This window comes from Penicillium nucicola, assembly GCF_028828085.1.
Source record: "Penicillium nucicola strain IBT 29836 chromosome Unknown utg000008l, whole genome shotgun sequence".
NCBI classification, from domain to species: Eukaryota; Fungi; Ascomycota; class Eurotiomycetes; order Eurotiales; family Aspergillaceae; genus Penicillium; species Penicillium nucicola.
This window is the reverse complement of record NW_026643132.1, coordinates 1,333,499-1,359,315: the sequence shown is the minus strand read 5'-3', so window position 1 is coordinate 1,359,315 and position 25,817 is coordinate 1,333,499. Positions and strand designations below refer to the sequence as shown.

The following is a 25,817-nucleotide window of genomic DNA, read 5'->3' as shown; positions in this document are numbered from 1 at the left end:
ACCCAGAAAATTTTTCGGGAGCGGTGAATCACGTGCGAGGGCTTCCCACGAATTGACTCGGAGTCCAAGTGTATAACCACCTGGATAGACCAACCCGGAGAGACCCAACTGACTGTCAGGATGTGGGTATGTATTAACGTGCTATATCTACGTTGGTTCCGTCGCTTATGTTCCCAATGCACTAATGTACACCTCTCCGTGCTATATCGCTAAGTGTTGTCAATCTCCATGGCATCACATATCTCATTTCGGTCTGGTTCGTCTCTCTCTTCTCTCGGGTTCCGACTTGGATTCACACTCGGACTCGGTTCGTGAGTCGCATCCTGACTCTCGGTTCTGGCTCGTGCCCGTGATTCCAGAATCGCTTTGCGTATATTATCTCGGTCCTTGGGTACTGTAAGGGATGCCGGTTCTGTGTAGAGAACCAGCTCTTTTCCCGATGGTTGGGAAGATAGAACCGATGTAGGCACTGAAAGCAACTTTGTAGCAAGGGGCGAGAATATAAGCCCATCGGAAGAATCACCTTCCAGTTCTTGGTCCAAGTTGTGTATGTAGGTTGTATGTCGAGTGTCATCCAGCAGCATCATATCTTCCTTTCCGTCTTCCCCTTTTGCCCGTGCGGAGATTGGCAAACTATCTAGGAATGTGTCAACTTTGAACCTGACCAAAGGTGGTCTCTCTCTCTCTGTCTCTCTCTCTACTCACCTATTCGCAAGCGTCCGAACCTCTTTGTCAACGGTTGCGCGCCATCGGGATCACATTGGGCCGGGCGCTTCTTCCCGCGGACTTCCTCCATTGTAAAAAAAGGAGAGAAATCAACTGCCTCGGGTCTAAGACGTACACAGTCCCCAGTACACAGTCTCGGGGGTCATTCTTGAAAGGGCGCGCTCAATGCGGGTTTCTGGGATGGTGAGGAACGGGGAGGCCTTGACTCACATCTTTCGAAACCACCCCAGAACCTTCTACCCTCGTTTTGTTCACTCCTTGTCAACCAACCACCCCCCAGTCAAAATGACCTCCGATGGTTCTGAATGGACCGCTCTGCGAGTCCGAGAAACCTTCTTGGATTATTTTAAGCAAAATGGTCACACCTTTGGTAGGAACCACCTGCGAGTTCTTTTTTCGCAGTACCCCTCCACCCCCCGCCACATAGACTGACTCGAAAATGGCACACAGTACCTTCGTCCCCCGTCGCTCCTCTGTCGGATCCGACTCTTCTTTTTACCAATGCTGGCATGAATCAGTTTAAATCCATCTTCCTGGGTACCGTTGACCCGTCGTCGGACTTTGGAAAGCTGAAGCGCGCCACCAACTCGCAAAAGGTATTCAAGCTTTGCCACGGCGCTCAAAGATTGCAATGGGGAACTATGGCTGATCTGGATATTTAGTGTCTTCGTGCCGGTGGTAAACATAATGTCGGTGTCCCTGTGTCGGTTTATGGAGTGGCGTCGGTATACTGACTGGTCGTGTGCAGGATCTGGATGATGTGGGCAAGGACAGTTACCACCATGTGAGTTCCGGGGAAATATCAAACCTATTTTGAAAAAGAAAACACATTTACTGATGCGAATTTCTAGACGTTTTTTGAGATGCTCGGCAACTGGAGTTTTGGCGACTACTTCAAGAAAGAAGCAATCACATACTCCTGGACTCTTCTCACCAAGGTTTACGGGCTGAACCCCGATCGTCTATATGTCACTTACTTCGAGGGCAATGAAGCAGGTGGGCTGGAACCGGATCTGGAGGCCAAAGAGCTGTGGAAGTCCGTTGGTGTTCCCGAATCCCATATTCTTCCCGGTGATATGAAAGACAACTTCTGGGAAATGGGCGACCAAGGCCCTTGTGGCCCTTGCAGTGAAGTCCATTATGATCGGATCGGTGGACGTAACGCTGCTCACCTTGTCAACGAAGACGACCCAAATGTGCTCGAGATCTGGAACAACGTTTTTATCCAGTACAACCGCGAGGCTGATAGCTCTCTGCGATCTCTTCCCAACAAACACGTTGACACTGGAATGGGTTTCGAGAGACTGGTGTCGATTCTCCAGGACAAGTCTTCCAACTATGATACCGATGTTTTCACTCCCATCTTTCAGGCCATTCAAGATGTCACCGGGGCCCGCGAATACCGTGGCAACTTTGGTGCTGACGACACTGACGGCATTGACACTGCCTATCGTGTTGTTGCTGACCACGTGCGAACCTTGATGTTTGCTATCTCGGATGGTGTTATTCCCAACAACGAGGGTCGTGGCTATGTCATTCGCCGTGTACTGCGTCGCGGAGCTCGTTATGCCCGCAAGTACTTCCAAGTTGATATTGGAAACTTCTTTGCCAAGCTGGTCCCGACCGTTGTGGACCAGTTGGGTGATATGTTCCCCGAACTCAAGCGCAAACAACAAGATGTCATTGAAATCTTGGATGAGGAAGAGTTATCTTTTGCTAAAACCTTGGACCGGGGTGAGCGTCAGTTCGAACAATATGCCCAGCAGGCCAAGGTCAAGGGCACCGACAAACTCCATGGTGCCGATGTTTGGAGACTGTACGATACCTTTGGTTTCCCTGTTGACTTGACTCGCATCATGGCCGAGGAGCGTAACCTTCGCATCGATGACATTGAGTTTGAAGAAGCCCGTTTGAAGGCAAAGGAGGCTAGCAAGGGCCAAAAGAAGGCCGCCGAAAATACCGTCAAGCTTGATGTCCACGATCTAGGAAAGCTGGAAAAGATGAATGACGTCCAAAAGACTGACGACTCTGCAAAATTTGGCCGAGGCAATATTACAGCTCATGTCAAGGCCATCTATCATGCCAAGAGTTTCTATGATAATACTGACAGTGTCCCCGAGGGAGCGCAGCTTGGTGTTATTCTCGACTGCACAAACTTCTACGCCGAGCAGGGTGGCCAGGAAAATGACACTGGTAAGATTATCATTGATGGACAAGCGGAGCTTGAAGTTGGCGATGTGCAGTCGTATGCTGGATACGTTCTTCACACTGGCTTTATGAAATACGGATCATTCGCCGTCGGCGATTCTGTTATTTGCGAATACGATGAGCTCAGACGCTGGCCCATCCGAAACAACCACACTGGTACCCACATTTTGAACTTCGCCTTGAAGGAGATCTTAGGCGATGGCGTTGACCAGAAGGGCTCCCTTGTGGCCGCTGAAAAGCTTCGCTTTGACTTTTCACACAAAACTGCAATTTCCGACGCTGAGCTTGAGAAAGTTGAGGCAAAGGCGACTGAATACATCCGACAGAACTGCACCGTCTACTCCAAAGAAGTCCCTCTCGCCACTGCTCAGGAAATCTCTGGAGTCAGAGCTGTGTTCGGTGAGACTTACCCCGATCCTGTTCGTGTTGTCTCTGTTGGTGTGGAATTGGAACAAATTCTGCAAAATGTCAAGGATCCACGCTGGCAGGAAGTTAGCATTGAATTCTGTGGTGGAACCCATGTCCAGAAAACGGGCGATATCAAGGATTTGATTATTCTGGAAGAAAGCGGTATCGCTAAGGGCATTCGACGGATCATTGCCGTCACCGGAGAGGAGGCCCATGAAGTCCAGCGAGTTGCTCAGGACTTTGGAAAGCGCCTCGATCGGTTAAACGCATTGCCACTGGGTGCCGAAAAGGAGCGAGAGGCCAAGCAGGTTCAGGTCGACCTTAACCAGCTTGCAATTTCCGCCGTCGAGAAAGCCAAGTTCAGAGAACGCTTTGCCAAGATCAATAAGCAGGTTCTCGATGGCCAAAAGGCCCAACAAAAACTGGAGTCCAAGAAGGCAGTTGATACCATCACCTCCTACTTTGAAGCCCCAGAAAACAAGGACAAGTCGTGGCTCGTGGTTCGGCTTCCCATTTCGGCCAACGCCAAGGCTGTGAGCGAGTCTATCAACCATGTCAAGTCGAAGCTGCAAGGAAAAAGTGTTTATCTCTTGGCGGCAGACGCTGAGCAAGGTCGGGTCTCGCATGGCTGTTATATCTCACAGGTGAGTAGTCAACACCCATCTTTCTGCGAGAATCTTACCTTTCTTGATCTGCATACTAATTCAGAGCCAGGAATTGAGCACCCAAGGTGCATCGGCGAGTGACTGGGCAGCCGTTGTCTCTAATGCCGTGGGAGGAAAGGCTGGTGGAAAGGGGCCCACTTCTATTGGAAATGGTACAAACTCCGACAAAGTTGAGGAGGCCATTTCTCTGGCTTCAGACTATTTGAGCAAGTTCAAGCTTTAGTCCAATTTCTAGGCGTGAGGGAGGGGGGTGCAAATTATGAAATGTCGAAAAGTCATCTTATTAGCACCGGAAATTGATATATTTTCCTGTTTTGTTTTTCAAGTCTATCCATGTGGCCTGGTTCTAGCAGTCGGTCAAATTGCAGGTAATAGTAGTACATAACGTTAGCTGTTTTGTGGCATCAACATAACGCTGGTTGTTGTTTTTTTTTGCTTCCTGTTTCATGCTTTCTTCTTTCTTTCTTTCTTTCTTTCTTTCTTACATCTCTCCACATTGCACAATCGTTACATCTTGGTTAGGCTTTTCCTTGCTCGTACGAGTGTTTTCAATCATATGAACAATGTCCATTCCGTCAATCACCTGGCCAAAAACAACATGTTTGTTGTTCAGGAACGGAGTGGCTGTAGTTGTGATAAAGAACTGGCAGCCATTGGTGTTTGGACCCGAGTTCTACTACTTATCAGCCAACACTCTGGAAGCCGGAGAGAGAAGACTTACTGCCATGCTCAATAGACCCGCTCGGTCATGGGTAAGTGTGAAGTTTTCATCGGCGAATTTGGAGGTGCCGTAAATGGTACAGGATCCAGTTCCGTCGCCATTGATGAAATCCCCACCTTGGATCATGAAGTCTTTGATCTGTGACACTTAGTTTGCTGTCTATGAAACAGGTGGGTTCCAAACATACCACTCGGTGAAATTTGCTTCCCTTGTAGCCTTGAGGTTGGCCTTTAGGGGTCTTGCTTTCCCCGGTGCAAAACTGGCGAAAATTCTCTGCTGTTCGTGGGGTGACGTTTGCAAACAATTCCATTTTCACTCGCCCAAGGGATTCACCTAGCAGAACATGTAAGGATCAAGAAACAGGGTTCAAAGAAGGGGGGAGGGACATACCCCCAAGGGCAATATCAAAGAAAACCACGGGGTTCACAGGGTTTGGATCCATAGTGAATGATGAAAGGGGTGTGGAAGAAAGGAGGTTGACAATCTAGATATGTTTTGAACATAGAAAACCTTGGGGTTAACCTGGGTTAGCTCAACAGGAGACCTTTTGTCTCACCCCCTCAAGCTTTTTTTTTTTTTTATACGTGAGGTGGTAGCTGGTACCTCTCTTATACTGCTACCGCTCATATCATTCACAGGTACTAGCGACAGTCCAGTCCCGTGACCCCCCGCATGCATCCCATTACGAGCCTCTCTCCTCTTTGCTTTTCTCTCCTACTCACCTTTAGCCTGCTTATTTGAGAGGTGATATGTTATTGAAGGCTTCCATTTTCTCTTCCCAGGAAGTTCGGTGGGTATTGCTTATGGTCAATCTTCCATGGGCTGTCTTCAATTTTAGTTACCAAGTACGCTCATGGTAACCTTCAAAGTCTCGAACACCGAACCCCTATAACGACATTCGAAAGGTTGAAATCAAATCCATCCTGAGATTTGGCGCAAAGGAAAAGAAGAAAAAAAAACATCCTAGGGCCTTTGGGTGCGAGGCATGAAGTATTGATTTGAGGGCTAAGATTTGAGTGGATTTACTCAACCCAGATCGTGTGATTCTCCTTATCGCTGATCAAAATGTCTACGACAACGGCTTCAGTTAGCGCAGCCACTACTACTGCTGCAAATAGCGGCCAGGGAGCAGGTTCGAACAATGCTACAAGCTCGCCTTTACTGTTCTTTGTCGCTCTCGGCTTCGGCGTCGTCTTCACAAACCTATGGTATGTTGCTTCCTTTTTACCCCTTGCCTCAGCCCTCCGCGTCTTCTGGAATCTGACTTTTATTACAGGATTATCGTTGGCGTCAAGTACTGCTTTCGATACAACCAACGAAACCGTCAGCTACGCAGCGAAGAAACTGGAGAACCTATAGATCTAGCCGCAATGCCACGGGCTCATCGGAGGAGGAGAGAGAAAAAGCTGATGACAATGGATGAGGTGAACGAACGATTTCCACTGGTCAAATACAAAGTGTGGCGGTCATCTCGCGCAAACCAAGGTCTTCCCACTGAAGGAGGCATAACTGCTCTCAGCGGCAAGCCTCCCAGCCTAAAAGACAGCGAGGAGGTTGTGACAAAAACGGTGGATATTTCCGCGCCCGCATTATCGCAATCCAAAGTCCATGAATGTTCTGAATCTCACGCGTCACAAACTATCTCCCAAGATATGTCTCTTGGTCACCCAGCCCAGTCGTCGGACGAGAAGATACACACGGTGCCGAAAACTTCTTCAATTGATCAGGCCACTGGTACAACTGAGGAGGAGCGTACCTTATCTAACGACGGCGTTCACATGGACATTGAAGACGAAGATGATGGCGATCCGATCCAGAAAGCCGTTCCTACTGACCTTTTACCCAACCCTGGCGATTCCTGTGCCATTTGCCTGGATATCATTGAGGATGATGACGATATCCGGGGACTGACGTGCGGGCATGCTTTCCATGCCTCATGCGTTGACCCCTGGTTGACGAGTAGAAGAGCTTGTTGTCCCCTGTGCAAAGCCGATTACTATGTTCCTAAGCCCCGTGCGCAGACAGAGACACAGTCCGGCACTGATCGGCACGGACATTTTATCTCCTCCATCCGCGCCGACGCAATTCTCAGACCGCCTCGGGCTGCCCGTAATCGAAGTCGGGAAACTGGGTTCCGGGTACATATGATCTTGCCGGGTCGAATGTTTCAAACAACCTCGCATGAACGAGAGAGATCACCGCGCGGAGAAGTACGCCCGCAGCGGAGCCGGGATGAGCTCGGGGAATCAGAACGGCCAAATCAGTCTTCCTGGCCACGATTTGTCCCAGCTCGTCTGCGGCAGTTTTCCTCCCGCTTCTCTTCTAGAGAGCCTCAACTGCCACCTAACATTGCACCCTCATCTCCGGAGACTATCACTGCGGATCGACGTACACCTGCCCAGCTGGAAGCTGGCACGACCTGACGTTTATTCGCTACCCTTTTTTTTCATACTCCACACCCTGTTCGTGCGCGGAGTACCCTTCTCTGTGTGTTTTTATCCAAGCTGGAACGACATCTGGAATGTTGGCTGGAGCTTTCATTGTTTATGACATGATATGTGTAATTTATCTACTGGCGGGGAACTAGGATTGGGGCGTATACTTCTCGTGATTTTCTTTTTTGGTATCCGGACATTTAATATTTCGCTCTATCTCTCAACGTATTTCTTGCTACGACACCATTTACCCGTAGCGCGATCAATACTCAGTACTTCCGTGTCAGTTCTTGTCTATATAAACAGTGGTGGAGTTGCAATATTGCAATATTTTCTCAGATTGCTTGTAATCAGCGTGTTCCATACTGTATATTGAAATGAACAGTAGCAAAACTTACAGGTGAGTCTGACAGTTTCTTTTTTATCAATTTCGCTGGATATATAAGCTTCAGTTTGAACTGCCTTGAACTATAACAAATCTGGCTTGAATTTAGGGGAACATGGCACACATAATACAACGTACTAGCCTTCAGACGAAAGCTCCACCAGGTCATTCATGTTTCAACATCCTCACATCTGTGTCTTGGGGGCCCCTACACCAGCACTAATGACGCTGGGCAATTCCTGTGAGCCCATGCTAAAGAGCATTCCAATGGCACTGCCGACCAGCACAATGACTAGAAGACTGACACTCGCAATAAGGAAGAACGGTGAGCTGATATCTCGCTTTTGGCAAGCCGAGCCACCCCACTGCACTGTTTTGGTCGTGCCATCGCTATTTCTTATAGTGCTTTGTTGACATTGGCATGCATAACAGTTTCCAGTGGTTCCTTCGGCACCTGAGCCAAACTTCAGGTAACAGAAGCCGTGTCCAGAGCAGTTGTTGGTGGCTTCGGCGCATGACGAATTTGAAGCGTAGCAGACAGGTGCTAAAGTTGACTGTAACGGTTGAGTAGACCGTTTGAAAGTATCTTGCTTTCCTGTGGGTTCAAAACGCTGGTTCACATCTTGGTGACCAAGCGGGTTTGACTGAAGACCAGGAGTTAAAATGACAAGTGTGATTTCACGCTCGCCGGTTGACGAAATCTGGGCCAGTTGGAGAATCAATGACTCAAGAGCTTTGTTCACGTTCAAAAGAAGCGAGTCATCGGAGACGGTCTGTGGTTGATGTGTTTAGAACTTGCGCTCTAATGGTTCGAGGAGGCCAAATACCTTAAGATAAAGCTTCAAAACAGAGTGATCTCGGTTCTTACTGGTCCACGTTCCCACAGAGTCAATAAGTTCAAGGAAATCTTGGTCAAAAAGTCCAGAGCCACGGGAAAGTATAGGATCCTTGGACAGGCAGCCTTTAGCGGTCTGGCGGAACATAATTCCAAGGTTAGCAGTGGATCAAAAATACTGTGATAAAGATCAAATTACCTGGGAGTTTGTTGATGTGGACTTGCTAGCATCGTTATCGTAGTATGTGCAGTATTGACCACGGTCCCCAGTCACGCTATATGTGCTTTCGATAAACGATCCCATCAGGTCTGTCCCCACGAATGTTGAGGATATCTTAGGGACAAGGACATGTTTCGGTTGAAGTTTTCGCATACTCATGGCTGAAGAGACAGGTACTATAATTTAGCCAATGACCTTCAGGTGTGCCAACTTGCAGTTAAACACTTACCAACTCGTTCATCCACCCCCTCTAGAATGTAAACATTTCTTCCGGGGGCAAAATCTTCACCAACACCTCCAAACAGAGTAGTATCAGCTTTGGCAAACTGATTCAAGTGATTCACAGTTTCTGTATCCACCATTCCAAGGACTGATGCGACAGACGACTTCATGCGGAGCCCCAGAACAAGTTGGGCCTCTTCTTCAGTCAGCGATTGTTGCTTGATATCGGCATTGTGAATTCCTGAAGCCCTCGAAGGGAGGCCGAAAATTGAAGCTTCCAACGCATTCACCTGCAATGCACCTGTTACTGCCAGGGCAAGAAAGGTAGATAGCCAACGCATGTTGAAGAAAGTCAGGAGGTTAGGGGAGGGTAAAAGATGACTATTGTGGCAGGCGTGGCGATAGCCACATCAAGATATCCCTCTCAAAAAATTGATTTGCCTTTGTTGTATAACCGTAGGTAGAGGAGAACAAGGATAGAAGTCCGTTAGCTGGTGGAAGTCTGGCCCTCCGATAAGATATCACGTGGCCGTACGTCAACAATACTTCGTTTCAATGTTGTGTACTTCTTCTATCTCTACGTATTTTGCTATGCCTTACCTTCAGGCTTAGTTTCTTTGAATATACCTGGTACATCAATGCATAATATTTGCATACATACTTGAGCTAGCCTAACGAGGTACCTCTGCTGTCCAGGTGGTGACTGGGAACGTTACATAAGCCACTGATCCCGACACGGCGGAATCCCGCAGCGCATCACGGATCCAACCTTTTCTTCTTCTGAGATTGAGATGATTCTCGAGTGAGAATCTTTTTTGGACTGGCTGTTCCCAATGCTCCGGTTCAGGTATCTGTTTCGAAACTCTGAAGCGCGCCCGTCTTTGTTCCGCTTTCGATCTCGTCATGCTCATCCCAACTTCCTAGCATCACCGAGCGTCCAACATGTGAAGTTCAAGCGGCCTTGGATCAGGTGAGTAACAGCTTTTTCTCATCCTACTACTGGCTGAATCACCCTTGAGTCATACTAATGTAAAACTCCCTAGGTCGTTCATCTCCAAATGTCTGCTTTATGGCACCGCATTCCACTTATGGAGCACATTCGTGCTAGTCCGATTTGACAGTGATAATGATGATACAGACTCATCCACAGATCAATCTGCAGGCCAATCCACTGTTCCTGAACCAATAAAAGATACTTCGCGCCATACCCCTCGAGGAAATGGCAACCAAAACGGGAAAAGAGTTGAAGACGAGGACGCACTGTTCATACCGCTTGCTTGGTCCAGATTACAAAAAGGCGAGCTATACACCACATCTGATCAGGAATGGCAAACATTTGTCAAAATATCTAAGGATCGAAAGAAGCTTCAAAAATTAAGAGGTACGAAATGTGTCGCATACCAACCATTTTCACCAGCTTATGGATCTAGATGAACTTGCAACGATTGTCCTAGAAGGTGCAGAAAGTCAGATGTCGCAAGTACTCGGGGGGCCACTCTCTATCACGGGTTTCTGGCTTGTTCACCAGTTTCCAAACCGTGCCCCTCCGGGATATGTGCGATCAGGGTATTTACTCACAACACCGGACGATGTATTGATCAGTCACTGATGGTAGCCAGACTCGAAATCAAAGATAACAGCATATCGTGGGTCACTAAGCCAATGCACCCCGATGTGGGTGACAGGCTACAAAGCTTTATGAAGCCAGTCCATATGGTACTTGCAATCAGAGATGCATATCTGGTGTTACTTTTACGGCAACTTGACCGCCTAAGGAAATCTAAGGGAGAACCGCTGGACACACTGGATTTCTTAAATGACCCATCCGCCATGCCTGGTCAAAATACAGGAAACTGGACCAGTCAACAGGAAGAATCCAACATACAAACACCTATGACGGATGGTTTTAAAGAAAATATGCCACCCAACACCGAAAATTCCAATTATCACCCATCCTCACTCATATCTCTTTTACAGCGGTTGCCGTTACCCGACCTCAGCCCGGGATCAGATTTGTATTTGGCATCAAAGGCATTCAACATACGGCTGAACAATGAGCGATCTCAAACACCAGGATCTGCTCGTCGAGGTGCTTTCTTTGTTGCAGGACCGGTTGGGCTAAAGGGACCCAATGGATTTTGTAGGTTTGAGGTGCGGGGCGAGTATGATCCAGCCAAGCGTGAATGGCGAGCAGTGGAGATGACACTAAAGGATTTGAACATGAGGAGACAACGTGCACTCGGAAGTTGAACGACATGTATCAACGACATAAAATGCATGAAAGTTCATTGATAAAGTGTCTTCTGTCGCAGATGATCTATTCTACGGGGCTGCTTACTATGTACATACTTAACGAAATCAAAGCAAACCAATGTCTTGATAGTACAAGTGATGTTGGATGACGTGTGGGGAGTTTGGAACATTTATAATCGGTAGCCCCTCATTGCTGATGTCTTCACCTTTCATCCATCGTGTCAACTCTTCAACATAATGTCTGTGCCTCCTATTTTCGCTGGGCTTAAGCTACTTGGTGCATCCGAAGAGACCCCTCATACTCTTGAAATGTGTAAGACCTGTCAGCCCTCTAAATTACAGATCACCCAGCTAAGTACTCCGTACCAACATATAGATCTTGACTATGTCTGCCCTGTCAGTACATTACGCAAATGGGTTGGGAAATCATACTGATTCCCCTTAGTTCTCAGCCAAGATGTTCAATACGTTCTACTCGCTGAAGCCAATTATCGCTGAGCGCTACGGCTCTCGGCTTCGGGTTATATTTCGGCAACATATACAGCCGTGGCACCCATCATCCACATTGACTCATGAAGCTGGTGCGGCTATTCTCAAAATCGCCCCTGAGAGATTCTGGGATTTCAGTGCTGCGCTTTTCAGGCACCAAGCTGAATTCTTCGATGTCAGCGTGGTGAATGAAACGCGCAATAAAACATACGAGCGATTGGCAAAAATTGCAGGCAACGTGGGGGTAGACGAGAAGAAAGTACTTGATTTGCTAACGATTAGCGAGATACCCGGTGACGATGGGCAATTGAATGTGGGCAACCAAGTGACCAACGACATCAAGTGGATGGTTAAGGTAAGCATCTATCTCGCTGCCCACTGGAGTGATTTGCTTTCCTCTTTAACACCAACCAGACGGATCGAGTAGTGGGAGTCCATGTTTCGCCCACCATTTTCTTCAATGTAAGGCTGCTTAACGAAGTGATTATATTGAATGTGCTGACACCAGGACCAGGGAGTAGAGGAACGTGGCATCAGTAGCAGCTTCACTGCCGCCCAGTGGGAAGAATGGCTGACCAGAAACGTGATTTGAGGGGAGCGCTGGAAGGGCCAAGGCGTCTGTGAGAAATAGGCTGGTACTTAGTGGATAGCATAGAGGACCAGGATCTAGCGTTCCAATGAAATGGGAAAGGAGAAAATGAAAGGGTGTCTCATTCCAGAACTTCAATTACGAAGCTTTTTTGGACCCTAGTAAGCATACTGCGAATGCATTTCCATGCCATAAGCGACCACACAGTTATCTTCTCAAGGTTTCAAATGTCCCAGGTAACGCCAGCAACCAGTAAATTATTGTTGCAGGGGTGGTTGATAGTTTAGAGGGCGTCTATAAACGGGTCAGTGACAGACTCTAAAGCACAATTGGACAGTACCAACTTGAACAATAAGATATGGGGTTCTGGCTCATGCACCTCATAATGCTCCCATCCCAAACTCTAAGCGCATATTGTTAGTCCGACACCAAAGTCCTCTGGTTCACATCCAACCTACCTGTGTGATACCCAATGCGCGCCATTCCTCCTCCCAAAGCAATTTCAATGTTCCCTTGGCGCTATCAAAGTAGTCCGTAGGGATTTTCTTTAGCATGTTCTTCGGAAGCTGAACGTGACGGTATTCGAATTTGTCGTCATTGTATCTTTTCGGCAGAGTTAGAGCGGAATGCTGCATCTCCAGTTGGGCAATATGCTTACCTGGCCGAATAATGAATTGAGTCCACAAACTCGTCTAATTTCTCGCGCTCAGACTCCAAGAGGAGACGCGGCTTCTTGTTGCGCCTGGCTGAGTCGATATCCATCGGAAAAGGTGTCTGGTGTTTCAGGATAAAATTGAGGGACTGGATACGATCAGCTACATGCATCATCAGTATACTGTCAAGCTACTACCATACTGAGGGAGTGTCTGAACAACTTACAATTTGAACAATTTTTTTTTCGCGTGTAGCGACTGAGCTCCCGAGAGAATTTTGGAGGATGGAGGGGTAAACCGTTAAAGAGAGGGTCAGGAGGGGAAAATGAGAAGGATGCGGAGAGAAGAAGGCGTGTAGAACAAGCACCGGACTGTTTTGCGGGACTTGGGAGAAGAGTGGGGGAAAGGGAAACAACTGGCTGCCTGAGGTGTCTTGTCCCGCGCAGCACGTGAGGGGCAACACGTGATGTCAAACACGTGACTGTATCTTCGGTGTATCAGATGTGTTTCTGCTCGGATCAGTTCAAGTCACTGGGGTTTGTGATGAGCTGGCTTCCATAGAGAAATCTCTATTCTGTTCTTAAATTCAATGTTGATAGAGTTGAAATCTGTCATATGTGTGTGAATACACTCAAATACAGCCTCATACTGTGAAATACCACGAAATACTGCGGTGTACGGCTGGGGATAGCCTTACTAAGCCGGATGATCGCATCAGACGCGTCTACACACGAGTCGAGGAATCTATGTCATTGACTCCCCTTGTATCATATCTCTCCTTGTAACTCTCTCATAAGCGTGTCTTTGGCTCTCTTCTCTATTCTAATGTTCAGTGTGTGACCTATTACCACTCGCAACGCTATCATAAGTAATCCGAGATGAGCTCCAAACGGCGATCAGCTGCCGCAGCTTCACCAGATGTGAGGCGCGTATCAAAGCGCCGAAAGATATCTGTAAGTACTTGCCCTACCATGCCATCGAGTATTGGTTGGCAAATGTGATACCCACGCAGTATGGCAAATTGGACCGGTAGTACCCCAGTATGCGTGGGCTATCATATTGTTATTGACCGCGCGCACTTAGTCAACCCCTTGCCTCATCTGTTTAGCTTGCTAATTGGCCCTGTCTGGGATGTAACAGGATGATGATTTGACCGGTGCTGATGTGAATAATCAGGCGCTGTCGCATTTGGACTCGGATCCAGCATCTGCTGACGAGAATGAAACCCCGGAATCGCAGGCCGAGTCCGAGGTTGGGTTTGAGGGCGATAGCCTTCAAACTGCGCAGGACAAGATCATGTCAGAATTAACCCGGCTGAAGGACTCTGAGTAAGGCCCACTCCGTCATCCGATATGTATGCGGACACTGATGTCTTACACTAGTGGCGAAGATGTATCTTATCCTTTCATCGGAAAGCCAGATCGAAATCTTTACAAGGATTATTACGAGATTATTCAGCACCCTGTCTCTCTCAGGAGCATTCAGAAGAAAGTCCGGGGGACAGACAGCAGAAAGAATTCATCAAGAGCAACCGCCTATCCTACTTGGAACTCCTTCGAGGAGGAAGTCGGCTGGATATGGCGAAATGCAAGAGAATATAATGAAGATGATAGCGACATCTCTGTCCTGGCTGGGATTTTGGAGGCAAGTCTACAGCACTGTACATTACTTATTACGTCCTTTTCTCTAACACTTGAGTAGCGTCATTTCAAAGAACGGGTTGCGGAGGCTAAAAAGCTTGTACCGGACCAATTGCAGATGGATGGAAATCTCGAAATGCCTCGCATCAAATTGAAGATGGGTACAGGCATGCCAGAACCGGCAGCGCAGAGGCTATCCTTGAAACTTTCTGCGCAGGCTTCCGATACTGCATTCAAGGACAACAACCATCAATCATCCAGTGTCGCTGTCGATGAAGAATTACTGACACGCCAACAAGGCCACGTCAGGACTGAGTCCATAGGTCAACATACCAACATGTCTCCTCGAACAAGGTCCCTTCGGGGAAATGTCGAGAGCCCCGAATCAAGTGCAGCAAACACCCTGAATAGCGCAGACCAGCACCAGGGCTTGACGAATGGACGCGGTATGTCCAATCCAATCAAGAATGAGACAGGAACTTCACAAGATTCTCCTGATACTTTTGCGGAGGCTTCTGCAACAGAGATCTCTCATCATTCTTCAAGTTCAGGTGAATTGTTTTGATGGCTTTTTGGCTGGCCTCTAGATCAGCGGGCTTTACTCGAATTTTCCAATATACTAACCTGATTTTAGCTCATATTTCCTTCCATCAACCTCTCGGTACATCTCCTACGGATTCTTTTTTGAGACGACCAGGTCAAGGTTGGGGTCCCGCTGTGAATGGCCTGGGTTTGGGCTAACTTTTATACCTAGATGCAAGCACCTCTTTGATCCAGAACGTTCAAATCGTCTCACACGCCTCCCTCTCATTGCAGCATAGTTTCCGTCTAGATGTACCCCCTTCTTCGCGGATTTCGCAGCAAAATATCACTGTCAATCTTCCTGCGTCGCACAGCTTGCTCACGGTGAAGCCTCGCTTGGCAGCCAGTACTACCCAGCGGCAGGTGAAGATAGTCGCGCTCGTTGGTCTGCAGCGGCTTCACTCCTCTGGTGATGCGAACACACTTGCATATGATGTTCAACTTCATCCTGGTATGACTAGAATTGATTTGGAAGCTATCGTGGGACCGGCTACGGGGGTTCCCAAGTCTGGGCCACCCGGTTCAGATGTTGACTATGAGCGTGTGACTATGTTCTTCAACCTGCTCAGGTGAAGGGCCTTGGCGATTATGGCTGCTTGTTAGGCAGGAAAACCAGGTCTGGTTTAGATGATATTCACCTGAGCTTTTGTCGGTGGTCTTGATATATCTGTCATTGTATTGTAATTTGAATTCTTCTCAAGTCTAAATGTAGGCCGTCATCGTGTACCTGATATTGTCTTATGGTAGGGTATATATGTGACGTTCTTTGTCTTGACCTTGCTTTTCAACATTCATATGTACTTTAAATTGCTGTTAGCTTCATGATATCATAATACTATAATATGCGGTAGTAATCTGTGGTGAATCAAATGATTTTTAGATGGGCTCTTTTAGAGATTACCTAGGTAGGTATCGCATTGACGGCTGACTGCGCACTATGGCCGTGATTACTGTGACTTACTTGTTGAAGCCCTGCCCCCTCCCTGCAGATGGCAGAGTAGCATTTGGTATCTTGATTTTATATTACCTTGGGCCAATTTGGTATTGCATCATTGATGGTACGTGAATATAAAATGTACTTACTATTTATTGTATGAGGATCCGACCTCAGAAGTCCCGATGACGCTCCGTTGTTGCTCGCCCATACTTACCTGTACTGTTGATAGAAGAGAAGAGCCTTGATTTGCTGCTCGAATCCACGCTACCAATGAGGCAATAAATAGTAACAGGTAGCAATCAAGGCCAAATCAAGGATACGAAAGAACAGGGTTTGTGTTATGCACGACTACGTAGTCGTCGTACTTTTATAAAAAAATCTAATGTCATAATCGCCATATTTCTATGAGAGATAACCGCCTATTACTAGGCCCATAGCCAACCAAGAACTTAAGATACAGATAGATATAAGAAGAAGGTATAAAACAATAGTAAGAAAAGGTTATTCTAGTTAGAGACCAATTACTAGAGTGGTGAGGAGTATTTACTGTTAGGGCAAAATAAGCTAATAAGATATGATAAGACAATTATTGTAAATGTCAGGATAATCTCCTGACTGAGGGTGTCGGGCGCCTCGGAATCGGATATATGAAGCCGGATAACTGGGGCCTGTTACTGGTTAACAGTGAACGATGTTGAGATTTATGGTGGCCGGCCATGGTTTATGCCATGAATGAGCCATGACGGCAACCGTAGTGATTCATCACCTGGGAAATCTAATTAGGACTAGCTGAAGGCAGAGTTTTCTGGTATATAAGGAGATTCTCACACAAATGAGAATCTCCAGACTTAAACACCTCGGTAATCTATTGTTAAATTATCAATATTGTACGGTTGTACCGGTCATCATTCCTACTTGAATCGTAACCTTTTTAACAAACGAACCTAACTAGTTCCTATGAATTAGTCATGTCATGTGAGGACAAGAGTTAAATACAATCAGCGTTCAGCCTACTCATTTTAATATATATAAAAAATCGTATTTATCAAGTAAAAAAATATATTATAACCCCCTAGACAAGTTAGTTATCTCATAAACAGTGTTCGGATACTAGAAAAAAACTCTATATAGATTGCTCTTATTAAGATACTAAGTCATAGTATATCGGATCTACTATATTTGTTAGAGAGGATCTACTATATTTGTTAGAGATAGCCATTATATTATAGTGGTCGCTTGGTAGTGAATCACGTTATAGCTTACTCTTAATATCTCTTAGATTAGGCTAGTAATTATTGAAAGTGTTGTTTCTAGCTAATGTATTGTTTAAATTGCATAATCATAGAAATAACCTAACGCAATTCACTACTAAGTTACATACATATCTAAACCTATTAATTTTTAAGGTATTTATCTTAACTATAATGCTCTTAAATTACTAAGCTAGATTCGGGGTCTATAAGAATATATAATTATAGGTTATAAGAGAACTATGTATCCTATGTACCTTGATAGGGCCCTAGGGTACTTACTAAAACTACTTACTATAGCTCTTATATTGATATAGAGGCATGTAAAACTAGAAGGACTTCCTGTAAAGGTATTCACATTATAGATATAGCCTCTTTTCACCCCCCTGTCTCGTATTTAGTCGTTTGTAGCGCGAAAGTCACTTATCTCTCTTTCGAGAATAGCCAAAGATTATATTATTATTTAATGGGATTTTAAACACTAATTTGTCGTAAAATTAAGCGGGCTTAGATGGCTTTTTAAGCGCTGGTTTAATAATGCTTTTATTAGGAAAGCGTATTCTTATAATTGAACATGGTTAAAAGGCACTCTCAGCTCATACTAGCTACCCTAGCTTAAAGGGGGTTCGGCGTACGAACGTAAATATCGAACTTTGAGATAGCCCGATTAGGGTTATAGTGCACTAAACCGGCGATAGCGAAGCTAGTTATAATAATCTTCGAATTTAATAACTTGATTTATATAATTAGATAAGCTTCGAGAAAATCTAGTCTATTAACATAATTATTTCCGACCTATATTCTTAATTTAATACCGTAAGATAGCTACTATCGAGAGGCTATAAAAGGTAAAACGAGTATAGAGGTATATAAATTACGACCATATTATTTTCCTCATAAATTTAATCGAACGTCTAGTTTAAATAGCTCCTATAGCCTTTGAGTACCCATAGTCTATCCTTCCCCGGTAAACGTAGAGAAGTAGAAAAATAATGAGCTTTTTAAGTTATTTAGGTATAATTTTATTAGGCGTCTATCTATCAGGCTAGCCTTGAATCTCCAACTATTCGGAAGGCCATTGAACTACGATTCGATATAGACTTTACCTTAAAGAATTACGTATAAAGGAAGCTCTTACCCCATAAACTTATGGATTTAATAATAGTAACCTATACACGATTTCCTAGCTATAAAAGTACTCGCCGACCGTAGAACTTACTTCTTATAATAACCTCTAGTTAAAATTATACCTAATACGAAATAGTTCTTATAAATGTCATAAATACTTTGTTATTATAAGAAATAACGTACGTTAAAACGATTTAAATATTATCTTCTAGTCTTTATATTTTAAGTTACTCCTTCTCTGATTAAATCTATTAATTAATTAATGTTATACTATATCGATTGCTTATTATGTCTGCAGGAATCTATAGAGCTACTTTTACTATTATATTTTAATTATTTTTAGACGTTTTTGGTGAGATTCTATGATATTATATATTAATAACGGCTACTAGTCATAGGTTATAAATAACTCATTACGGCTACTATGATTGTTTATTATCTTAAGGCAAAGATTTATGGTGTATAAAGGGGTTCTTATATTAATTAGTAAGAGTCCTTAGACTTAAAAAACGATTTTTTTTATTTAAAGACGATCTCAAATTATACCTCCGGTCGTCACTATTTATTTCCCGTTATACATCGTACCTTTTAATACTATATAGTCCTACGCTTTTCTTTAGAGATATTAATTCCCTCGTGTATTTTCTGCTAGTATATTTCTTTTTAGATAGTTTCTTTGTTTTTAGTTGTTATTTATATATATTATCTCCCCTAGTCGAACTTCGTCTATATTCTTATGTTAAAAGATACTTAGGCCTAAAATATTATTTTGCTATTAGTCCCCTTTGATTAACTTCCTTTTAAATTAATATTATTCTGTTATCTTCTAATATATAATAAATTTCAGTTAATAATTATATATACTAAAGCTAAAAAATGAATATTAATATCCTCCTATAAGCTAAAGAGGTAACCTATATTAGCTTATAGCTTCTATGTAAACCTATCTAGTCTAGTGAATACTAGTATTAGGGTACCAGTAGACTCTTCAAAAGTATATTAGCTGATAATTCTCTTATACCGACGTATCGTAACTGAATATATTAAGAGATAATTGTAATCCCTAGAAAATAATATACTAGTATCACGTCTCTACTCTTTTATGGATTTTTAGGTTTTTAGCTAGTCTCTTAATATATATACTATATATCTACTTGTATTCTTACAATTGATTTAGAAAATATAACTGCTAATTCTTTGCTTAAGAAGTAAGTATATTATATAGGTAAATTGCTTCTTTCATAGCTACTTAGTGCTAGGGTTTTCTATAGCTAAAACATAGACGTTATTAGGTTACTATGACCTAAATTAGGGCATTTAATATATAGTCCATAATTAAGGTCGGTAGCGTAGTCGATATCTAATAACCCTTCTAGTACTAGATTAATACTATTATAGTTTAATATTAAATCTTGATAAGGAAACCCAGTAGATATTTCTATCTTGTATTTATTATATTTAGTTATTTCTTATTCCAATTATTTATATATTATGCGCAATAAAAAATAATAAAAGCTATATCTATTCTTCTTTTTTAGGTAAGACATAGTAAAGAACTACTATATTTTTAGTATAACCTAACCAATACCTTTTATAATCATCTTATTGCTATATATTCTTAATATATATTTATTAACTTACGGGTATTCCTTCCTATCCCACTTTTTCGACCTAATGTCAAAATATATATTTCCTACTTACCTTCTATATAACAACTATTATTTAATTTATATCCTTATGATTAGAACTAAGAAATCCTTAATCAAGGCTAAACCGTTTTCTCGCTTAATATTCTATAAAATAGCCTATAACTATATATATAGCCTCTACGCGTCTACTTATATTAATGCTAGCTTATCTATCTTATATTAATTTAATATATCGTATATAGCTACTAAATATTACCAAAAAAATAGGCCTAATCTATCTAAGACCTCCCTATATTAATAGCCTGTAGAAACAGCTAAAAGAGTTTCTATTTTAACTATCTACCAACCGGCTTAATCGGATTTGAATTTGGTAAGTACGGGGACCAAGTTATGATATAAAATCTATAGGTTTTAAACCACTTCTTCGTATCTATTATTGTATAAATCTTCACGTTATCTTATCAAAAGATTGTCCTAGGGGCATAGAAGGGTAAAAGACCTTCGAGTACTTCTTTGAGTACCTCGATATACAGTCTTACGATATATTCCGTCCCGGATTTCGAAATAGGGTTCTATTCTGTAAAAATCAACTTTGATCGACCTCCGAACTAGATTATAGCCTAAACTATATTCGAACTATCCTTAACGTATATCTTTATACTAATAAGGTCCTTTAAACTGCCTTCTATAGACTTACGGAAGTATTATTATAGTCTAGAGTTCGAGGTTCGTTATACCGAATACCAGTCTAAGAAGATCTAAGATTTAAAGTTATTCCGCCGCTATATAAGGAGATTATTATATAAATAAGAATCTCTAGTCTTCAACGGCTCGATAATTTATTTAAAAGTTATCTATATGATATATCCTTAGTCGTCACTATTCCCTAACTTATATCGTAACTTTTAATATTATTAGCCTCTTTCTTATAATAAGGGGCTTAAGTAGGATATTCTACTTCGATCGGCGTATTAAGACCCGAATCGCTATTAGATTCGGCGTATATTAGAGGAGGACGGTCGACTAGGCATAGTAGCGCTAAGCTATTTATACCTACGAAACAGATAACGGCGCGGGCCTATAAAGATATTATATTAGTATAGCGTTAGGTAATAAGGGGTAGTCTGCCGCTTTTGTCCTAGTTCTTAAGCGCGTAGCCTGATAATTTACGTTTAATCGCGGTGTATATTATGTATACCCTAAGAATAGCTAAAATCGGAAGCGAGTTATATCTATAACATACCCTTTTTGTATGTAAAGATAATAGCTAAACGCTATATCGTAGACAATTAAGTCGTTTTATTATTTTTTAGGCTAGTTTTCAGAGAGAGCTATAACCCGTTTACGTTTATAGGTATAAGAGAGAGAGAAATATAGAGGTCCGTTATTAGGGTGATTTAGTAGGGTTAGGTAGGAAGGAATAATTACCTAACATCTATATATTCTATTTAGATAGGTCACTATTTATTGTATTATCTATATAATAACATATTGATATAAGTATTAGTTTATAGAATATAAAAAGTCCTTTATCGTATAGGAATATATCTATATATAAGGTATCTATACTATAACTTAAGGTTTAATATTAGATCCTATACTACCTTCTTTCAAAGGTCTTAGAAAACGATTCTAGGATACATATCCCTATTTTGCAATTAAAACCTTATAAACCTAGCGGTTTTTATACCTTATAGTCCTCTCTTAATTTATTATATAGGTAGACGTTATACTATAAGGGTTTATAAGGTTTTAATTGCAAAATAGGGATATGTATTATCTAATAGTTTCCTTATTATCTTCATTAATTCATTTTCCTCGATATATACTCCGGTCTATTAGTTATATTATTAGCTATTTATAGCTTATAGATGTTCATCGTTTTATCGATATTTAGTAGTATTATGATAACGTTATATAATATCTCTTTTATATTGAATATAGTATAGTATAAGGGTTTAATAAGTTTTTAGAACTTACTTTATCGTAGAATTTAGTGGACACTAGGGGAGTTTCAGTGCTACGATAATAGTGCTTCTATAAGGGAAGCTTTTTCTTACGATCAGACGTGATTTAAGGGCGTTTTAGCTCCTACTCGCTACCCCGGCTTCGGGGGTAGGTATACGCAAAAATATTACACTTCGAGAGAGCCCGACTAGGGCTAAAGGTATTAAACTAGCGACGGAGAAGCTATTTTTAAATTCTCTATTATAAATACTTTAGTAGGCGCGGATGTATAGTCGTTAAGGAAGTCTAGTTAATTAATATAGTTAATTTTGACTCGTATTTTTAATTCGATAAGCCGACCTTAAGGGTATTTTCAAATTGCAAAGTAGCTAATATCGAGAGGCTATAAAAGGTGTGACGAATACGGAGGTATATCCCGATAATATCATTTTCCTCGTAAATATGATCGAACTCCGGTGTTAAATAACTACCGTAGCCGTTAATTCTTACGAACCTACACTTCCTTTTCGTACGACAAGAAGTAGACGGAATAAATAGCTTTTTAAGCCATCGAGGGCCAATTCAATTAGAGGTCTATCTATTAGGACCAACTTCGAATCTCTAATCGTTCAGAAGGTTATCGAACTAAGATTCGATAAAGACTGTTTTGGAAGATCACGTCTAGAGGAAGCGCCCACCCCGTTAAACTTATATACTCGAATATAGCTACCTATGCCCAATCTCCGGGTTATAAAACTAATCGCCGACTGTAGCATTCCTTTCTCATCATAACCCTCGTAGTCGAGATTAAGCCTATTATAAAACTAATCTTATTAAAGTTATAAATATCGTCGGAGTCGATACCGTACATTTTAACAGCCTTTTAAAAGAGAGATCATATTTGGATCTTCGTATTTAGCTCGCTAATAATCGTAGCGTCTCGAGAAACCGGAGGAGATTAAAGAATATTCCACAAATTTTAAGCCGTAATTGTGGCCGACCGTAAGAGGGGGTATAGATCTACACGCCGTGAGTAGTGAATCTACTATTTCTCGTATAGTAGATAGATAGCTAAGGGGCTACTCTACGAGAATTTATTAAGACAATCTAACTTTAAAGAGATTGTTCCTTAATATTAGTCAATTTTAGCTTATTTACGCGCGTGATTACGTGGTTTTGAACCCTATCAAGGCGCGTACGGTGGGTCAATTAGAGTGTATTAAAATAGCGCGCTGCTCCACGTATAGACATAAAGTGTTGCTTCCGAATAGCTTCGTTTGCTAATATGGACCTAACCTTTTATTCCGTACCTTTTTGAAGAGGATTAAGTACGAATTGGTGGCATGGTAGGTGATTGAAAAAGAGAGATCTAATTAAATCAAGCGTTTTTAGGTGGGTTACGTAGATTCCGGGTGAATCACATCAATTGAAATAGGTATTATTGTAAGGCTAATGAACCTTTGAAACTAAACTTATATATTTTAAATTCTCCTATTAGTGATTTAATATATGCTCTAGAATAGTGGTATATCTCGACTTTTAGGAGCTCTATTTATTAAGTTGTTTAGCTTTTGATTGTATTCTCTAGATATAATTTCATAAATATTAGCTTTTTAGATACTGTAGTGGGGGAATTGCTTACTGCATGAAGTAGCGGTCTATGGATGATTCAGCACTCATGATGTATTTAAGACCTCTCTACTCTACGTAGAACAAGACAGACACATTCTTCTCTTCAGACCATCCCTATGTGCTCTCCTTTCCTATAGCCCTACCTCTTGTTGGGTTTGCCTATGCTCCTACTGCTATTGTCGACCCGTCTGCTTTGACCAGACTGCCATCGCGCTATCCCATTTCAATACGGGTTTAAGGAATATAAGTTTTTATAATAATAGGCTACTGAGGCCTAGGTTTCTAGACAAGATATACTAGACTTTACCCCTTGGTAGATTTTTACGGTAATTTAAACCCCAATGACAAGTCTAGGGTTAAAATATATAACAATCAAGCGCCCCCTATAGCCGAGCTGCTATCTCTAAAATATATAGTAGATATAATGTTATAGAACTTGATATTTCAACAACCATGCTACTATTTTAATCTATTTCCTTTAGATAGCTATCTATATCAATCTTTAATACTATATATCAACTTTAAGAATCTTGAAACATTATACTATTTTGGTTCTAAATATCACGTTACTAGGGGCAGGGAAGCTTGGCTACGACTTATAAGCTCTTATTAGGGGAACGCCAAAAAAAAGTATATATGAAATGCCTTCAAGGTTCTACTGGCTAGGAACTATCTATGTTTTATCTATGAAGAAAGGTAATAACTAAGTAAGACAGATAGTTACAAAGTATAAAATATTAGCACGTTTCCAAAACATAGACAACAAGCCTTCCACTAAAACTCCAATAACCATTCTATAAATATACCAATAAACTACTAAAATATTTCATAATAATACTGAGAGTACGACCCAAGGGATTCTTAACTGTGTTGGATATTAAGGAACAATAAATTTAAATCCTTTTCTTGAAGTATATATATATAGTAGAACTTAAAGGTAGAATCATTAAAAGTGAATAAGGGAGAACACCTTAGAGCTAAGTTATAAATATTGTGTCTTATAGTTGTTTTTCAGACTTTCCCCCTTATACAGGGGGAATATGCTTGATTGTGATATTAGCTCTTACTACTTTAATTTGGGTTCAATCCAGGGTTATTCTTAATTTATGATAAATAAAACTTTCTATTTAGAATAAGCCTTTTACTAGTATAAATAAATATAAGCTAGATTTAGTTTCTATGAAGGCTACTATTAAATATGTAAGTGATCATAAACCTTAATAAAATTTTAGAAACCTCGCTAGATCGAAGGGGAAATAATTCCGAAATATTCGCGAAAAGAACCTATTTCAAGTATTAGAATCTCGTAACTATGTACCCAAAGAAGAATAATTTAGTAAACGTATAGAACATACTTCGTTATTAAGACTAGTACCCTATCTTGATTCCTTAGAATGAGCATAACCGACCGACTATATATACTACTTATACTCTATAATGGTATATAAATGTAGATATATCTTAAAATAGGTACTAAACTTGATACAACTAGTAAAGACTTATAATCTAGAGTTAACTAAGAGACGCTTCATTTTCCTTATTTTATGGAAAGAAACCTAATCACACTATACTACATCTACATCTCAAGGGTCTATAAGGTCCAAATCTTAATTTATACGATAAAATAAAAGTTTTCCAGCGATTATATATAGGGTTTAATGGGGATAGTCCTACTTCTTTACTGCTATCGATAAAGAAAAAAACATTACCCTACAGTTTGATATAAGTTCTTACCAGTCGATATTAATAAATCTGAACTGCTTAAGTTATGACGATGTACAAGAATAATAAGATTAAAAAAAGAAATTTACCCTTTAGTAAATATACCTAAAGGCGTATAGCCCCCCTTAACAAGGTGGGTGAACAACTAGAATCTAAGGTTTAAGTTCTAAGTAAGTTGAAATGACTTAAGGGGATTCTTGCCTTTAAAAAAGTAGGAATCTTACTATAATATATAAAATCAAGGAATATGTATTTTTGAGTTAGATATTAGGTGATACAAGTTCTATCTAGACTAATATATCTTAAAACTTACGTTTTACGAAGGGGAATAGTGACCACGGAGGATATATAATACAAGTTATCGTGGAAAATTTAACCGAGTTGTTTAAGTCTGGGGAGTCCTTTATCTGATAATCCCTTTATATACTGTAAATATTAGTCTCAAGCTAGTTCTAATTCGATTCTTAGATAATGAAGGATTATGGCAGCCGTTGTGGCTTATTTATGGTATAAAACATAGT

At 41.8% G+C, this 25,817-nt stretch overlaps 8 protein-coding genes across 8 annotated transcripts; 4 read left to right on the top strand and 4 right to left on the bottom strand.

Annotated features, from left to right (window-relative positions):
- Positions 1-209: 209 nt before the first annotated feature.
- N7511_008002 (uncharacterized protein) lies at positions 210-796 on the bottom strand (the record flags this gene model as incomplete). The annotated part of the gene is made up of 2 exons (XM_057130379.1): positions 210-637; positions 706-796. 2 exons carry the CDS (start codon positions 794-796, stop codon positions 210-212), a joined length of 519 nt encoding a protein of 172 aa, XP_056982162.1.
- Positions 797-891: 95 nt separating this feature from the next.
- Positions 892-4,230, top strand: N7511_008001 (alanine--tRNA ligase; the record flags this gene model as incomplete). The annotated part of the gene is made up of 6 exons (XM_057130378.1): positions 892-1,096; positions 1,177-1,322; positions 1,389-1,415; positions 1,475-1,510; positions 1,578-3,986; positions 4,057-4,230. The coding sequence occupies 6 exons, from the start codon at positions 892-894 to the stop codon at positions 4,228-4,230; spliced, it is 2,997 nt and encodes a 998-aa protein (XP_056982161.1).
- Positions 4,231-4,488: 258 nt separating this feature from the next.
- Positions 4,489-5,170, bottom strand: cyp3 (putative peptidyl-prolyl cis-trans isomerase; the record flags this gene model as incomplete). Its single annotated transcript, XM_057130377.1, has 4 exons — positions 4,489-4,680; positions 4,729-4,866; positions 4,916-5,061; positions 5,119-5,170. The coding sequence occupies 4 exons, from the start codon at positions 5,168-5,170 to the stop codon at positions 4,489-4,491; spliced, it is 528 nt and encodes a 175-aa protein (XP_056982160.1).
- A 623-nt stretch (positions 5,171-5,793) lies between these two features.
- Positions 5,794-7,151, top strand: N7511_007999 (E3 ubiquitin-protein ligase RNF103; the record flags this gene model as incomplete). The annotated part of the gene is made up of 2 exons (XM_057130376.1): positions 5,794-5,936; positions 6,005-7,151. 2 exons carry the CDS (start codon positions 5,794-5,796, stop codon positions 7,149-7,151), a joined length of 1,290 nt encoding a protein of 429 aa, XP_056982159.1.
- A 582-nt stretch (positions 7,152-7,733) lies between these two features.
- On the bottom strand, positions 7,734-9,166 carry N7511_007998 (DUF3844 domain-containing protein; the record flags this gene model as incomplete). The annotated part of the gene is made up of 4 exons (XM_057130375.1): positions 7,734-8,321; positions 8,376-8,519; positions 8,583-8,764; positions 8,833-9,166. The coding sequence occupies 4 exons, from the start codon at positions 9,164-9,166 to the stop codon at positions 7,734-7,736; spliced, it is 1,248 nt and encodes a 415-aa protein (XP_056982158.1).
- Positions 9,167-11,315: 2,149 nt separating this feature from the next.
- Positions 11,316-12,159, top strand: N7511_007997 (DsbA family protein; the record flags this gene model as incomplete). The annotated part of the gene is made up of 4 exons (XM_057130374.1): positions 11,316-11,474; positions 11,524-11,922; positions 11,982-12,029; positions 12,082-12,159. 4 exons carry the CDS (start codon positions 11,316-11,318, stop codon positions 12,157-12,159), a joined length of 684 nt encoding a protein of 227 aa, XP_056982157.1.
- A 280-nt stretch (positions 12,160-12,439) lies between these two features.
- On the bottom strand, positions 12,440-12,918 carry N7511_007996 (cyclin-dependent protein kinase regulatory subunit CKS1; the record flags this gene model as incomplete). The annotated part of the gene is made up of 3 exons (XM_057130373.1): positions 12,440-12,559; positions 12,615-12,759; positions 12,815-12,918. 3 exons carry the CDS (start codon positions 12,916-12,918, stop codon positions 12,440-12,442), a joined length of 369 nt encoding a protein of 122 aa, XP_056982156.1.
- A 769-nt stretch (positions 12,919-13,687) lies between these two features.
- On the top strand, positions 13,688-15,604 carry N7511_007995 (bromodomain-containing protein; the record flags this gene model as incomplete). Its single annotated transcript, XM_057130372.1, has 6 exons — positions 13,688-13,762; positions 13,950-14,137; positions 14,192-14,453; positions 14,511-15,000; positions 15,084-15,152; positions 15,204-15,604. 6 exons carry the CDS (start codon positions 13,688-13,690, stop codon positions 15,602-15,604), a joined length of 1,485 nt encoding a protein of 494 aa, XP_056982155.1.
- Positions 15,605-25,817: the final 10,213 nt, after the last annotated feature.